Raw genomic sequence first — 17,045 nt, forward strand, 5'->3', positions numbered from 1 at the left:
ATTACCTCTAAGAAGCTGATCTTTTAAGCTTTTGCACATGAAAATAAAGGACTTTAATATTTTGGATCTAAAAAATGTGTCCACGCTCAGGATCCACTCACCCCATCAACAAAAATTAAATTTTATGAAAAGATTTAAATTTGCAACTCATACTAAGTATGTCTATCTTATACAAAGTTTAATTAACAGATTAATAGAAATAAGGTAGAAAATTCAAATGTTGGTGTTTTTTTTTAAATTTGAATTGGGTTTAGGTAAAAACAGGTTTTAAAAAATCTTAAAATGTTTAATTTTAAAATGGAAAATACATAATGCTTTCTTGTTCTTTGAATTTTTAACAGGAGTAGAAACGGGACATGGTGTGTAATGAAATACGTGTTCGATGTGTAACGCTGGTATAAGCGAGCTATGCGTCAGTACCTCGACAATTCTTTTAATTATCAATAGTGATAAACAAACAAAAGAAATAAACTCATTTATGGCTCAATAGGTGTGTTTCCACGTATTCTTTGAACAGACTAGCCAAATAGAAATAATCTTCTCTATTTTCAAGATTTGTCAATTGTGTATTCAGTAATAAAGGACAACAGATGAATATACATTGACAGTTATATTGGACATTTTCGTAGCCACTTGCTAGATGACATCTGACATAAAATGGAGGCACTCGCTGTCATTAACACCTAGTGCGGGGGGACGGGCAGTCGCTCTCGTAAAGAAAGTCGAACCAGCAGCGGGCAAGAACAAATTCCGGAAATTAGTAGGGTACTGATACAGGTTTTCGTACTACGCCGTTCATTCCTGCTGGTCACTTTAATGAACATACTTGAGCAATAATGAGACATTTCAACAAAGGGATTCTATTATTTCTTTTTGGTGAGTTTTTTTAACTGTTTAAGTGTTCTTTCTTCTCTCTTACGTCAGTGGCAACAGTGCTTTTTGTAAGTTTGTGTTAAAAAATAATGTTTTGACGAGTTGATTTGATTTTGATTTTTAATTATAGTATTTTGTCGAAAGATTTTAAAAAGAGAAAACCATTTTACAGATTAGTATGTACTTATTTAAAGATAATGATGAACCACAAAAAATTATTAAAACCGACACAACTTAACTATATTTGTACAGAGATGGCCTATTTTATGGTATTGTTTTCATTAGATACGTATCTGTGTACGCAGAAGATATTTTGTAATTTATTCGTCCCAAATGAAACATCGTTTATGATATTTGTAAATCATGCTAAAAACAAAAATGTCCATTGAAATCAAATATAATTTGGTTCCTGTCTTTATGATTTTTAAAAAAAGGAGAATCGTCATAATTTTTTTTCTCAAAAAGTATGATGTTTCAATCTAGTTTGTAATTGTTCCAAGTTCTCATTGCTCAAATTTTTCAACTTTGGAATACTTGATGGAACACTTCCACGTTGCGGTATAAATGAATGTTTGGTAGCAAACAATTTTTTCTAGGTCTAATTGAGCTGCGGTTTAAGATGATGATAAGAAAGGAAAGAAAGAAAAGGAAATGAAAATCAACGCAGGCATATTATAAAAATAAAGAGGAAATGAAACTTCACGAACAAATCACATAGACGATCTCTATATAAGGAATTCAATGTGTTTATTTTAAAGAATTTTCATTTTATATTTCTTTTCTTTTTAATTTTGAGCGGTTTTGGGTTTTTTTTGTTTGTCTTTGAAATGTTTCTGTGCCTTCAACAGTGTAATTTATATAGCCCACGTTCCACAAAATCGTCTTTGTATGCTTGTGGTCCTAAAATAACAATAAAACGCCCAATAGGTTGTTTTGACATAAATTAAAAAAATAATTCTACTATGTGTAATAATCGGACATAAATGTAGATGGCAACACTTCTGCATGTTTTGCGGGCGGACATAAACTGTTATTGCCAATTAATGCGTGAGATGTTATGTTCCCTTTGGTCAATAAAACTGTGCAGCGACAGTGCAAAGAGACGCATGGATTACACCCATCTTTTCGTTTGAAGAAACGCTTGGGTGATCTGGATTGTTGGCGGATTTTTTTTTCCTGGAAGAATTAACGTGCTTGTTGTTTTTCGTTCAGAAGGTATCGTTTCAATTTAACAACAACAGGATTACTGCGACATCGCTGCATCATTTCGACGTTGACCATATGTCAAGACAGTGGCTATAAATACACCGGATGATTAATTGGGCAACTGTCTGCAAGAACAATATTGTCACACACGCACATCTCAATATTTATTCAAGAAGTGTTTCTTCTTATCCTTTTTCCCACCAGTCCTTTTCCCATTTAAGATGACCGTAGGTTTTTAGTATTAGTTACAAGATAATTAAATAGTAAATATTGACGTCTCTCCGAACATATGAAATTTTTATGGTTGAAAAACGTCGCTTATTTATACTTTGTATTTGCTGGTTGTATTGTAGTTGAAGTTAAAGAAAATTTCATTCTATTTTAAACAACCATCCTTATTTTTTTTTAAAATTTCCATGAACAGTTACATGTTTTTCATCAAGGTAACTCGCTGTTTTACGAGCATGAGTAAATTTCTAGAGACATTTTAATTAACGACTCTTGTTATCACGTTTCAGGAAATGATTTTGTTTTATACCCAAGGGCTATAGATAGTGCGAAAATAGGATCATGTAATGACCAGTTAATAAGTTCATTAAATCATGGTGTACAACAGAGATAGAAACAAGATAAAATAATCTTAAGACACATTTTCAAAGTATTAGTCAGAGTAGTTCCTTTCTGCAACAAACTGTTTCTTTACTCCTTAACATTTGACCCTCTCTCTCTCTCTCTCTCTCTCTCTCTCTCTCTCTCTCTCTCTCTCTCTCTCTCTCTCTCTCTTCCTCACCACTCCCTCTCTAGAGCTAAATGGTAATAATTCATGCACATACTTTAGCAAGCACGTATATGGTCAAAAATAACCCCGAATTACCATATCTTTACCATATCTGGACACCTACATCTTACAGTTCTGTATCGCTGATATTTGATGAGCAGCCTTTATAGACCGGACTTGAAAACAACCTGTTGTAGGCATTCAATCATTCTTGTCATAGTTTTGTCCAAAAATGAAGTGAATAAGGCGACATTCATGTTCTGTTTTACAATGTGATCCTCTATATGAAATATTGCAAAACGTGTGAATGTATGCTCCTTCCCTTGGGATTCCCCCAATTGTTAAGGATCAAATATATAACTTAAAAATCATATATAATGGTTTTATTTATTTTTTTCATACTTATCTCTAAATTTTGTTAAATATTGGTAATAATGTAAAAGAAACGGGAAATTGGTAAGTATATAACAAATTAAAACATTTTTTGTTCAGTAATTTAGTATTTTCTTCAAGTTTGTCTATTCGCTCAGAGCCACGTTAATATATGTCACAAGGGGACAATAATGTATGATAATCATATATTCTTGATATCATGGGCAGAGATTTGGACACATAATATCGTACAGATATCATCTGCTGCGTACTGTAAATTTTCGATATCCCAATCAAGTTCAATGAAATAGTCATTGCAAATTACTTTTTAGAGTTATAAGTAAGTTGTTATCGACGATAATAGGCAATTTGAATAAGACTTTAACGGTGTTTAAAGTTACTGTTTAGGTCAGTTTATTCCATATAAACCTTGAAAAACAGGAAGAATATTTGTATATCCTAGTACATGTATACAGTTAAATATTTTTACAATTATTTTTAAATTGTTCAAAATTATGGCTATATAAAGCTTGAAACACTGGAGGACATATTTTATTTTTGTTTTTACCAACTTTTCTAGTATTTGGAAGACAACATTACTCTACTCGTGCGAAATCAATACATGAATAATCATTCCTCCCAAAAAATATTTACACCATTTTTATAATGATTATAAATTCTTCTGTATTTGCGCCTAAACATGAGCTCCTTTCTTTGAGCTGGACACATTACCTACCAGATAGCTTTTGTGACAAGGTGGCTTACACAGGATTAGCAGTTAATAGAAGAAAAAAACTTGTTGGACATCGAATCACTTAGTACGAACCACACAGCCCGTAAAATAACTGTCTGGGTCACAGATAATTGAACAATTAATTATAGGGCGCTGACAGTGAACAGCAAAAATCAACCCTTTTTGTTATGAACATGCTGTTACTGTTGAGACTTTCATGTGTTCAGGGTTTTGAGTACAGCTAGTCCAGTTTATGTAGTTGAAGTTCAGAATAATTACATGTTGTCTTATTTGCAATCTTATTTTTTGAGGATAACCGTGTTTTAAAGGGTTTTTCTAAACACGAAAACCAAAAATTAACAAATCAGAAAGAAAAAATCATATTCAGGTTCAAATGTTTAAGGTGGTATGGGACATCTGTCGATATTGATGTGGATTAAATTACATTATAATTGGATGACTTTCACCGGTTTAGAATTTTCAAATTTTACAATATCTAACCAAAAAATAGCTTTTAAAAATATTTTGAAAGGTAAAATTTGTATAACTCACTGTGGGATTCGAACTCATGACTTACAGATTTGTAGTAAACCCTCTAACTCACTGCGCTACGCTGTTAGATGACAATATTGGGAAAGAAACTACTTATATAACTGCACTTAATTTTATTGTTTATTTCGACAAATAATACGTCACAACATGGAAGTGTCCCATACCACCTTAATATTATTTTGTCATCAATAATGAACCGTATCTGCATCTCAAACACCCGACCCAAAAAGAAAAGCAAAAATAAACAAATTTCCAAAAAAGAAATAAAACATCTAAAAATTACGAATATTACCAAAATACAAAAGAACATATTTGTAGGACACAACCATTAACATACTTTTTAAAAATATAAGTATTGGTTAGAATTTAAATCGAACGGCATCATTAATATTTGATAATAATCAAGTTTAAAAAAGAGAGATAACCACGCATATAACTAAGGATTTATCATCTTTTTCAATTCTTTTTTTAGACACCCTTTTGCTTATTACGGAAGCCCAGACCGCACATGGTAAGTTGAATTGATTCATTGGGTTTACAAGGAAGGTTAATCTTTTTCTATGTTAAACGGATTGAAACACTTTCTCCATGAAACCTAAGACTAGCTAGAGTAGTCGTATACTTGGATCCGATCGTCGTAATTCTACCAACACTCAGAGGAGACCCATCGTATAATTTTATTTTTTTAAAAGAATTAAACTGGAAAAAAAACTTTGTGACATAAAACTGATGACGTCACACTATTACGGGTGAATCTGAGTGTTGAGCTTTTTGTGTGTATATTTTGGTGGCGGGCTGTTCCTTGAATTAAATAAAAACGTACATATGTATAGTGAAATTGGTATTATAAATAATCGTGTTTCATATATAATTTCTGCTGATTGTTCAACATATCTTTGAAAAATACTGAATACGATTGCAGTTGGGCAGAAGAACCTGACGTCACGTGATTTCTGGCATGAACTAACATTCCCGCAAACAGTTAATCTAGATTGTTACTTGTACTTTAACAGCATGAACCCATAGTAGACACCCCCCCCCCCTTACACGTAAGTAGTCGATTCAGTTTAACATCACCTTGGTAAAGGATTCCGGCATTTTCTTTAGAATTCTTCTTCCTTTAATCTAATAAGTTTTGCATAATCTATGTAGATTGAAAGTTGCATTTTGAGTTAAACTGTGTACACACTGAACAAGGGGTTTAAATCGATATATCTATTAATTTTGAGATCGGACCAAGTATGTCTAACCAAACATGGAGAGGATATCCTAACTACACACGTATCTTATTAACCACGTTTATCCAAAGATTCTATGTAACCTCTGACCATGCATAATTAGAAAAAAAACATTTGAAACTATAATCAATGAACGATGTACCAGTATATCTGCAATTTTCTGCATACGGTGAAATCACGTGACGCGTTGGGAATCTGCCTTTCTGCAAACGTAGTCAGTGATTGGGATCTTACCTAATATTTCCGGTTCAAAGGTCCCTACATGGCGAATCAGTTCGGCGGAGGGGGATATAACCAACCATACAACAACCAGGGCTACAACCAGCCATATAATCAACAATACAGTCAACCCTACAACCAACAATATAACCAACAGTATAATCAACAATATAACCAACCCTACAATAACCCATCGGTGGGAGGTGGATATAACGCCCCAGTGTTTCCCACTACCTCCACAACCACCACACCAGGAACAACGGTAGAGACAGAATTCGAACTAGAAGAAACCACTATTCCAATCACCACAAGCACAACCACAACAACAACACCCAACCCTCCCCCACCACCGAAAAAGCCACAACGGCGGGGACCACCCTCCCAAAGACAGGAACACCAACCAGAGCCGAGGCGAAACAATTGGATGGGACCACCAGGTGGTCACCAAAATATGTGGCCACAAAGGGGACCTAATGCCCAAAATCAAAAACAGCCACCGCGAAATTACGTACCTCCAAGTTTTCAGAGACCGCTTAAGGGGCAACAGAATATGTATAATCCCCCTTCAAATCAGCCTTTCAGAGGTCAGCTTCCAACAATCGATTCTAAAATCGATATAAGAGATAAGCTCCAATTAATATCAAAATATAACATTTAAGGGAAAATTAAACGAAATACTTACAGTGTATTTGTACCACTGGAAGGTCTGAGCATGTGTTGTTCTTTTACAATATCATCACAGTTCATTTGTTTTTTGTCACCGACAGGTCAACAATATCCAAACAATGGTCCACCCCAAGGTCCACCTCAGATGAAAGGTCAGCCGGTCAGCTATAACCAGCCTCCGTACGGCGGTGGTCCACCTTATAACTTCCAACAACAACAACAACAACAGATGAGACCTAACACAAATCAGTACAGACCGCCACCACCCGCTGGTATGCCTCCAATGCAATCCCCAATGCAACCACCAATGAGACAACCTATGCAGCCAATGCCACCACAACAACAGCAACAACCATTGCAGCCAATGCCACCACAACAACCGCAGCAACCAATGCAGCCAATGCCACCACAACAACCAATGCAGCCAATGCCACCACAACAACCAATGCAACCAATGCAGTCAATGCAACCTCAGCAGCCGATGCAACCACCGCAACAGGCCCTTCCACCTATGGCACCGAGGCCACAGGCATCTATGAGCAATACGGCCAACATGATTCAGAAACCTCCTGTATCACAGAACATACCGCCACTTGGTGTCAAAGCCCCCAAGACAGTTGGGGAACAGTGTCCTACTTATCGCTACACAGTGGATAATAACTTTGTCGAATTCCACACGGTACCTGGTAACTGTAAAATGTAAGTCAAGTTAACTCTAACATCATTGCAAGCAACTTAACAATATCCTACAATAATCATTTCATGACGTCTGTTCGTTATTTTTACCACAACGTTCATGGCTTTTAATGTTTGCAAAATAAGACTTTTTCTATTTTGTGAGCAAAAATGATTCGTTGAAGCAAATTGTTAATCATAATAGAAAAGTTTAGAGTATGCTAACTCAGTCAAAGAAAAACCGATACTATAAATACATTTTTTCAAATATTTAAATTCACGCCCTTTGATGCAAACTTTGACTAACTAAAGCTTTTTTTCTTGTTAGTCTGTGACCTTGTGTTGTGTTACATTGTAAATCATTTTTTGGTGTTTTGCTTTTGACAGCCAAGTGATGTATCCGCCAGGTGGAAATGGGTATGTACAACTATACATGTATATCAATCTTTCTCTTTCTGTTTGATCTTTGCTTTCATCTCGGTCTGTAATTTTTATGAGCGTCGTTTTACCGTTTTAATCTTGCAAAGAGCATTTGATATAATAATGTCTTGAAAAGAAGAAACAAAAGCCTATTTCAAATTGGTATCTTTTGGATTTTAAAAGGAGAAGGTCTCAGTGGCATTACTACATGCACATGGTACATGTATAGCAAGATAAATCAAAGAGGAAAATGAACATCTATAATATCTCTCTCTCTCTCTCTCTCTCTCTCTCTCTCTCTCTCTCTCTGCAACAGATTACTAAAACGTCTTAAAATCACAGTACTGGCATTATTATTGACTTTTCATGTTGATTAAGATTGTATAATGCCCATTAAAGTCTTGTTATGCACTGGTTAACAGAAGGAATACATATACGTACCAATAATGGGAATGACTCGGGCTCACGACTTTTTTTTGTCCACGATTTGTCCTAAATAGCTGAAGCAAAGTGATGAATAGCCGACATTTTTATGACGTGGATTTCTTTCTCGCGGTTAATGAAAAATACTCCGTCCCCATAAAGAGACCCCTGAACTATTGTACATGCACTACATTTTCGGTTATAAAAAATGCATATAAGGTGACAAGATCGTAGACTGTTATGGATAAGAATTTTTCTTTTTCACCATAATAGAATGTCTGTTTGACTCAAACCACAAATTAAGCTGACCTATCTCTGCTAGCATGCGCAATGAACGAAACTATAAATTGTCTGTTATTTATGCTAGGGGAATTTTAATGAGATTTAGGATTGTAATTTTTCTTTTGTTTTTCTGTTGTTGTTTTTCTCAGGTAATGTGGGTGTCTGGGCTATATTTTTTTCGCAAAATTATGTTCATCAAAATTAGAAATAGAATCACGTGACTTTAAGCAAAGATTTCAAATCGCTTATATGCATTTGTCACAGGTTGTTTAATGAAAAGAAGACGTTTTAAAACGTTCGATCGCTATTATTTTTTAATACATGAATACCTTTAAAATATGGAATATACTATGGAATGATAAAGGAGAAAGAAAAGATTTTATTCAAACCTCTAGTGTGATGTTTGATTATAAATTATCAGAACGATTGTTTTTTGCGTGAACCCTGAGGTCCACGCAGAAAATATATCTGCGAGGTTAAAACGGTTGCTATGGGGACAATTCGGCTTATGCATGAGCTAGCCTGGTTCCAGTGCGGGATTATAGGTAGACCAGGGAACTAGGATAGTTTACCTGAGTCGGGACTTCATGCCATGTGCATGTTCAATGGAACTGTTGAACAATTGAACAATTGAACAAAGTATTCGTTTTTAGGAAATGATCGGCATGTGATATGAACTGTCAGCATCACAGAATAAGATAATGCTTGCTACTATGATAGTAATCATTTCACTTTTGCAAATAGAGGTACCCCCTGTAGATGTCTTCGTTTAAAACCAAGGGACCAGAGTCGGTGGAACCTCTGATAATCTTAAGACTTTCACGTTTCCGTTAGAAACACGTTCATATGGTCCACGTATTGCACTCCTTTTATAAAGGACAGCAACTTGTTATTTCATTAACAGTCTTTTTTTAATTGTTCTTTGCTCAGATTATAGCTAATGATCAACTTTTCTTTTCGCAGACCACCAAAAGTGCAATTTCTGGCTAAGGTCCCCGCAAAGGCATAAAAGGCAGAACAAATATTTTTCAAACTGAAGTTCTTTTGGACATGATTGTGACTGGTCATCGGGTTTCGTTTTCGCCATATATACACAGATTCATGTATATTTCTCCCAGGAAACACTGTCCATAGTTTGTGATCAGATGACCGTTACAGAATATAAAAGCAGAACCGAGTCGACATCCGGAAACGACTCCTCGTATATTTCGCCGTTGTTTTTTGTGTAAATGGTGCGAATGATTTAGTGTGTCGAAATGAAAGTGGGTCCCCTCATTTCTCATTGACTTATCAATTTATCATGTGTTTATTTTATTTCTGGCTTACAAATAAACGTCTAGAGATTTTTGCATATATATATATACACAACAGTGATTATTTTTCAACAAAATTTAGATATATTTATTACTGCAGACACATGTACATGTATATCAATACTCTTATCAACAACTTTTCAATGTCATATAAACTACATAAACTAAAAGATGCATTTTAAATAAATATTAATTGTGGTTTTGAAAGGAATGTATGCAAATGTATACATTAATCATGATGTTGTTATAAATAAATTATATATGTTTTTTTTGTTGTATTTTTCTTCAAATCATTTTGCTGATGGTGGAGTTCTCCTGAAAATTACTTCAATCAAGTAACAATTACGAACGGGGAGGTATAGTTCTCTCTTTGAATAAACATGACATGTGTCATTTTTTCGGATATAGCAAAATATCTGATCAGCGGATTAAATAAAAATTATCATACAAATCACCATAAACCGTAACACTCTCATCCTCCCAAGTCAAGAGTTTCTGATCCGCTCCTTCTACATAACGTTTATGTAGAGCGGAGCGGATCAGAAACCCTTGACTTAGAAAGATGTAACACTCTGTAAGCAATACACTGAAAACCAGTGTCGTTTTAACTTGTTTTGACGTAAGAAATAGATCGTTACATCCTACTGAAAGTCCAAGGTCTTGTTAAAATGATCCAAATACACTGTGGGTTGTTTGAACATGACTTCAAATAACTTACTATAACGCCAAAGAGATTTTATTCATGTAGCTTTAGGGATGTTTAGGAAAAGCTCAACAAATTTTTAGTCAATAAGGTTGTTATCGGAAAAAAATAATTTAAAGATGAATGATGAATTCATTAAAAAATTCACGAGCATAAAAAAAAAATGAAAATAAGTAATAAACATTTCAGATTCTATCAAAATTCACCATTTGTCTTCACCCGAAAATTCTTTATTCTTTTTATTTTCAAAGAAAGTTCCAAATATATAGTAAATCGACCAATTCTAACTTGCCTTTAAATCCTACATTCAATCCTACATTTGGGGTGCTTTAAAATAAATAAATAAAAATAAAAACCATCGCCGCCACTACCCCTCCCCCCACTACCCCCCTCCCCTGTTTTGTGAATACCGGTATTTTTAAAAACCAGCCTTTACATAGCTACATGGATTTGGTATCTAATAATACAAAAAACAAACAAAGCCGCGAACCGTGCATTATCTATAAATGTCCGAACCATCACGAAGCAGTGGTAGAAAAATGAGGCCTTAACAGAAAAGGTTGAAGAAAAAAACCCCGAGAGAATTCACTGTTCCAATTTGACGAGCAAACTGTAAGCTACCATCATAATCAAACAGTTCTTGCAGTGTATTTTTGACTGTCTTAAAGTTACGTGGTTATATTATGGATACGACTAAATTAAGGTGAAATTAGGGAAAAGTTTTATCTTTTGATCGATCTGCAATGTTAGCTCCAGGGATGACCTTTGACACTTCGTTCATATTTGGAAGTTTCAGAGCAAATGCTGTTCATTTTTCCATGTTCACTGGAAACCTGCACTCATTGCTCAAATAAATGACAATAAATACAAATATAGTATTATATATAGTATTATGCTTATTTATATGTTTTTACCCAACTCATACCAATTACTTGTGCACTGTAGAAAATGCTGATGATACAATACCTACTAATGATAAAAAGGGGCTTAAGTAATCAGATTTTCGACCATAAATAATAATTAGTTTTATCATTTGACAGACTTCTTAGCCATTCATTAATGATATACATGTATTTTCAAAATAATAAATCTAAAGGTCAAATTTCAAATCAAACAATGATAAAAACGCAAAATAACCAATAAAGATATGATAATAAAAGATATATTGTTATTGCGTTAATGGATGGACAATTATTAATGATTGTATGAAATAGAACTCTATCAAACAGCTGCATTTCTGCGTGTTTTAACGGAGAATTGTGTACGTTTGTACATTCAACTCATACTACTGTTATCAAGTTTGTGCATGTTTACACCCAGCTAGTGTCAGTTTTCACATAGTATACAAGAATATGGAAACATGCAAGTTCAATGACTGTCATCATTAGGCTAGGAATTACCCACATGAATCAAACACTACACACGAATAAGATAAAATTCATTATTATTTTTAGTTCTAGAATGTCAGGGTGTCTCCAAGGGGGCATAACCTATATACAATCTGATGCGCAATGACACAAAGAGCAAGAATAAATTATATGGTTTAGGGATGAGGATCTCGAAAGTTATCAAAATATACAGTGTATCATCATTTCCTATTTCATAGGGGGGGGGGGGGGGGCAATTTACTTATTTACACGTCAGCGCTACGACTCTTGCAATATTAATGTTCGATAACTCTCCTTGAAATTAAGTATGCAAGTAATGTTCTCAATTTTGTTTGTAATCAATCTGAAATATCTTTTAAAAATTATTAATCACCCCTTCATCCCCCAATATCACAATATCAAATGATGATATCTCTGTAAAAACATATATTGTAGATACTGTTGGTATATTTCAAAACATATCTTTATCCACTCATATTCAATACTTAAAGTAATCTGAGTGGTTTTGATTAATAATTGATTGCAATCTGATTAAAATTAGATCCTCGATCCGCGCCTTTATTATTTGATGCAGCGATAAAAACAAAATGGAGCGGATCGAGGATCCGATTTTAATCAGATCGTAATTGATGGCAGGTCTATATTCTAGATTTTTACTGATCCTTACTGGAGTTTTAATATTGTTCTTTGTTCTTAAAATAAAACAAAACCAAAATAAAAAACTTTGATTCTCTACTTGACAAATTTTCATATTCATTTAATTCAAATTATTCAACTCTTTGATATTTGTTGTTTGTGGGGTTATACCAATTTTCATGTGAAAATTTCCTCTTGTCACTTCACTTTGCATTACTATGTGCATTTGAACTAGCTATTTGCATCCCATGCGTTTAGGCATTTGAACTTTTGTTATACTCTGATCAAAAGTATGATTTAAAGTAGTTTGCAATATTAAACCAGCTCGCGTTTCAAAATGTTTGTTTCGAAGTGAAATATCTTTATTCATCCACCCATTTCGTCAAACTTTTTTTTTGTACAACGCTGTACGTTACGCCTAAAAACCCGAATGCGCACGCTCTCATCAGCACCATACACGTCACGACGTTGTCAAGGGAGATAACGTATAGGTCGTTGTGTTTACGCAACCGCATCATAGTAACGTTGCCATCTTTCGAGAGCGGACGTGTCTTTTGACAAGCGAGCAAAAACTAAAATTTCGCCATGAAAACGAAACATCCAGAAGCAGATTTTGATACAGAGGAACTTATAAGGGTACATGTCATAAATTGTCATGCATTTTCTGGAAAGATTTGCATAAAATGATAAGTTATTTGGTGAAAAAAGATTTTTAACGGGAAGATGTGGGTGGGGGCAGTGATGGAGAAAATAAAATTCGAGTTTATGCTTTTTATTGTGATTATTTCAATTTGATTTTAAAATAATGTTCAAAGGATTGTGATTTTCTCATACTAGAACACAATATTTTTGTTAAAAAAAACCATTTTGGAAGACATTTATTAACTCTGAGATTCAGAAAATCGGGAAATTAAAAGATGCAAAAACACGATACATTGCATAAAAGTATCCAAATTGTTTCACACTAAGTATAAATATGCACGGATAAAGAAAAAATCGATGTATTTTGAGCTAAGCTAGTTTTTACAAAGTACAACAAAACATTGCCGTCATGAAATTAAAATTCTTGGTATTTTATTAACAGTTTTTTCTAATTAAAACTCTGGATTTATAAATTAAGCACACAGAAATGGAGTGAAACATACATAGTCTTTAATTTATCTATTTTATTCACATGTATTTATTTTAAAAATTCATATTATTTTCACAGTAAATCTATAAAACAGTAAACCCCAACCAGAGCATTCAAACAAACTCCAATAACGTAAAATTCTTGTTTTACATTTTTTTTTTCTTATATGTTGATGTTTTGTAATATTCCAGCCTTCAAAAAGGTTAAAGATCGAGGATTCGTGCTATCAGTCAGTTGTAGACGATAGTGCACAGTCATTGGCTAATCTGTTGATACTGGCTCAGACTGCTCTGTCCTATGTAAAGGACCAACCTTCGACTGAGGAATCGGGGCACGGGTCTACGATAAACGAGACCCATGCCTGTCTATACAGTGACATCATTACTAGACAGGATGCAGATGATCAGGTGTCTAGACCTGCGGAACCACCTCATCGTCAGCTGTCCCTGCTCAGCAAATATCCATACAAACCTAAAACGGTGCTCAGAGTTTCACCAACAGAACGAGAGCAGGCAAACCTAAACCACAGTGCTAAATCGGTTAGTGTTTCTCAACCTATTTTTGAAGTTGTCTAGTCCTTTGGTTATTCTTTTAGGATATATGTAGGCTATATGAAATGGATTTTTAAAAATAATCTTCTCAAATATTGTTCATCCTTATAGGTACAAGGAGGTACCATTGACGAGCATTTCAATCAGATCTTGCCCTGCTCGAGTTTAGAAGACGGTCTCCAAATGCTGGCTCATACTGCCTTGTCCACGATCACTTCTCCTGTTCACATCACTTCCAGTGCTGCACCCACAACTACAGTTATTAAAGATAGGCCACAACCCTCAAAACTTGAACAGATCCTGCTAGATCTAAATCTGAGGACAAACTCCTTACAGTCTCAAGCAAGCCCTGAGCTTGCCACTCCAGACGATAATTATCAGGTGAGCCAAAGATTGCGCATGTCGTATTTCAAAAGTACATGTAGATGCCCTGTTCAACTTGAAGGTGCTTGGTCGCCAATTCTCGTTCATTCTCAAAAACATTATTTTTTAGCTGCCCAAAACTGGATCAAGCAGACGTAAGAAAAGAGAGCCACGAAGGCGAGTTCCCTTTGAGGGTGTATCGGGAACGCAGGCCAGCACGTGTACTGAGAATGCATCTGGTAAAGGGTCTTCTCGGAGGAGAGCTCTAAAAAGAACTATATTGTTTGATGACTCGGGCGAACTTATTCCTAAAAAGACTGTAAAACGCAGTACAAGTAATTGTGAAATCTCAACAGTTACTGATAAAGACATTCTGCAGCCTCGCAAGACTCTGGTTGCTAAGCGTCCGAGGATATCCGAAGTGTCTCAGGTGAGCTCTAGATGATCATAGTCGATGTTTAATATGCACCCTATTAAGTTTGATAGTCAACTTTAGTGTAATAATTTGACTGAAATATTAATATTTTGCTAATAGTTTGCTGATGCAAAAGATGCAATGTATTGAGCAGCTCTAAACTCTCTCTCTCTCTCTCTCTCTCTCTCTCTCTCTCTCTCTCTCTCTCTCTCTCTCTCTCTCTCTCATCTGACTCTTTTCTACTTTTCTTTGTCGTCTTCAGCGACAGACTCTCTACAATTCACTGATCGCCAACTGGAAAAAACAGTTGGATGACTGGGTAAGACTCGAAGAAAACGTTTTACCTCCGACCTCGGAGATGAAATGTGTTCCTCATTTCATCTGAGGAAAAAAAATGCCTTTTTCTTTATTTCTTCCTTTTAAATTATACATTTAAAAAAATATCAATCTGTTCATTATTTTTTTTTACAGAAAGCCAGAAATCGGGCAATTGATTCTAAACATGCTCATAAAATGAAGTATCCTTCACACTTGGTAAGTTATGCAAAAAGTTTCAGGAAAATATCTTAATTTTTCTCTAACTCATATAAGCATTTTTCATATAATTGCGACTCATTTTCAAAAGGCTGATTATATTTTGTGCCTTTTATAGACTTACTGAAAATAGTTTTTCGTATGTTTACTCGTTGTTATAGCACGAGTGGTTGGAGAGAGTAAAATTCAGTCACAACCGAAAATGGAAGTTGTTTCAGTACGAGGAACCAAGATGGACGCCTAAGCAATTGGCATTGACTAGACAGCCGGGGTCATCCTTGGCAGCCTAAGGTAGGCACACAATAATCCAAGAACCAACCCAGAAAAAATCTAAACAAGTATGTCGAAAATAATCTCAATCAGGCCCAAGAGTCCGAAACATGCCCGCGAAACAAATCCGTCTTTTAGAGCGAAAATATTGAAATCGGTAAAATGGTCTTGTGTCATGTTGTAAATTTTGAATTTACTGGGTGGGTGTAAATACAAAATTTACAACATGACAACTACTTGTAAATTTTGTATTTACACCCACCCAGTAAATTCAAAATTTACAACATGACACTTGCATTGCATTTAGGTGGTATGGGATACTTCAGTGTTGTGACGTATTGTTTATCGAAATAAACAATAAAATCATTAAAGAAATGTAACCATATAAATAGTTTCTTTCCCAATATTGTTACCTAACAGCGTATCGCAGTGGGTTTGAGGGTTTACTACGATTCTGTAAAACTCGGGCTTTTACAATTTTTACCTCTCCAAATATTTTTAAAAGCCATTTTTTGGTTAAATATTGTAAAATTTGAAAATTCTATGAAGTATTTCAATTATAATTTACTTTAATCTACATTAATATCGACAGGTGTCCCATACCTATTTTAACGTGTTTAATTTTTGTTTTTAACGTTTTTGTTTCTTTTATAGGTTTTAGTTTCTATACGGCAACTTCTTCGAGGTGGAAGGATAACGAGAGCTGTGCAATATTCTCACATGCAGACTTCTTTTTTATTAACTTGATCATGTGCCAAAACCATTTCACATCTTTGATATACTCTCACTTGTCAACCGATCATTCATAAATATTTTGTTGTAAATCTTTTCTGTGTTTTTTTTTTTGTTAAATCTAATATTTATAACTGTTTTATACTTTGAATTTTCGATTGTTTATATAAGCAGTTTTTAAAACTTTTTTTTTAGAGTATCATACAATAAAACCTCAATTTTACAAAAGTTGTTGCTCTTCAGAATTACATAATATTGAATACGATTTTTTTATGAATTTTATTATTTTATTATCATTTTATTATGAATGAAAGTACTTGCACATTAAATTAAAAATAAAACCAACGTCTCTTAATTTTCCTAATTTATAAAATATGGCATAAAAACGGTTCTTACTATTTTGACTTGCAGATATATGTAAACAGCCGAATTGTTACTCTGAAAATCTCTTGGCTTTTTTATAGAGCAGTTTTCAGTGTATATAGACAAACGTTTAGATCTATTCAAGTAAATCGGTGAATGATGTCTTTTGTGATTAACTATGCCAGGATCACTTAGTGATCGATCAAAA

General features: G+C 34.4%; 2 protein-coding genes across 4 annotated transcripts; both read left to right on the forward strand.

The window, feature by feature from the left end:
• The first annotated feature begins 655 nt into the window (after positions 1–655).
• LOC105343950 (amelogenin) lies at positions 656–10,020 on the forward strand. Of its 2 annotated transcripts, XM_011451474.4 has the most exons (6): positions 656–876; positions 4,987–5,025; positions 6,007–6,555; positions 6,739–7,336; positions 7,700–7,729; positions 9,401–10,020. In XM_011451474.4, exons 1-6 carry the CDS (start codon positions 837–839, stop codon positions 9,444–9,446), a joined length of 1,302 nt encoding a protein of 433 aa, XP_011449776.3. In that variant the 5' UTR covers positions 656–836; the 3' UTR covers positions 9,447–10,020. The 2 variants fall into 2 exon arrangements, with proteins under 2 accessions (XP_011449776.3, XP_011449777.3); XM_011451475.4 differs by lacking the exon at positions 6,007–6,555 and having other exon boundaries at positions 659–876.
• Positions 10,021–12,973: 2,953 nt separating this feature from the next.
• LOC105343949 (uncharacterized) lies at positions 12,974–16,687 on the forward strand. Of its 2 annotated transcripts, XM_034448405.2 has the most exons (8): positions 12,974–13,113; positions 13,801–14,148; positions 14,272–14,541; positions 14,654–14,953; positions 15,201–15,257; positions 15,410–15,472; positions 15,634–15,763; positions 16,397–16,687. In XM_034448405.2, the coding sequence occupies exons 1-7, from the start codon at positions 13,063–13,065 to the stop codon at positions 15,760–15,762; spliced, it is 1,218 nt and encodes a 405-aa protein (XP_034304296.2). In that variant the 5' UTR covers positions 12,974–13,062; the 3' UTR covers position 15,763; positions 16,397–16,687. The 2 variants fall into 2 exon arrangements, with proteins under 2 accessions (XP_034304296.2, XP_034304297.2); XM_034448406.2 differs by lacking the exon at positions 15,201–15,257 and having other exon boundaries at positions 16,397–16,686.
• Positions 16,688–17,045: the final 358 nt, after the last annotated feature.

Source organism: Magallana gigas, chromosome 2 (assembly GCF_963853765.1).
Source record: "Magallana gigas chromosome 2, xbMagGiga1.1, whole genome shotgun sequence".
Taxonomy (NCBI): domain Eukaryota; kingdom Metazoa; phylum Mollusca; class Bivalvia; order Ostreida; family Ostreidae; genus Magallana; species Magallana gigas.

Bases quoted from the DNA above. Each gene is read 5' to 3' on its own strand.
- LOC105343949 (XM_034448405.2), top strand. From the start codon at position 13,063: ATGAAAACGAAACATCCAGAAGCAGATTTTGATACAGAGGAACTTATA. The intron at 13,114-13,800 runs GTACATGTCATA...GTAATATTCCAG, and splicing joins ATACAGAGGAACTTATAAGG to CCTTCAAAAAGGTTAAAGAT. The intron at 15,473-15,633 runs GTAAGTTATGCA...TCGTTGTTATAG, and splicing joins TGAAGTATCCTTCACACTTG to CACGAGTGGTTGGAGAGAGT.
- LOC105343950 (XM_011451474.4), top strand. From the start codon at position 837: ATGAGACATTTCAACAAAGGGATTCTATTATTTCTTTTTG. The intron at 5,026-6,006 runs GTAAGTTGAATT...TCCGGTTCAAAG, and splicing joins GGAAGCCCAGACCGCACATG to GTCCCTACATGGCGAATCAG. The intron at 6,556-6,738 runs GTCAGCTTCCAA...TGTCACCGACAG, and splicing joins TTCAAATCAGCCTTTCAGAG to GTCAACAATATCCAAACAAT.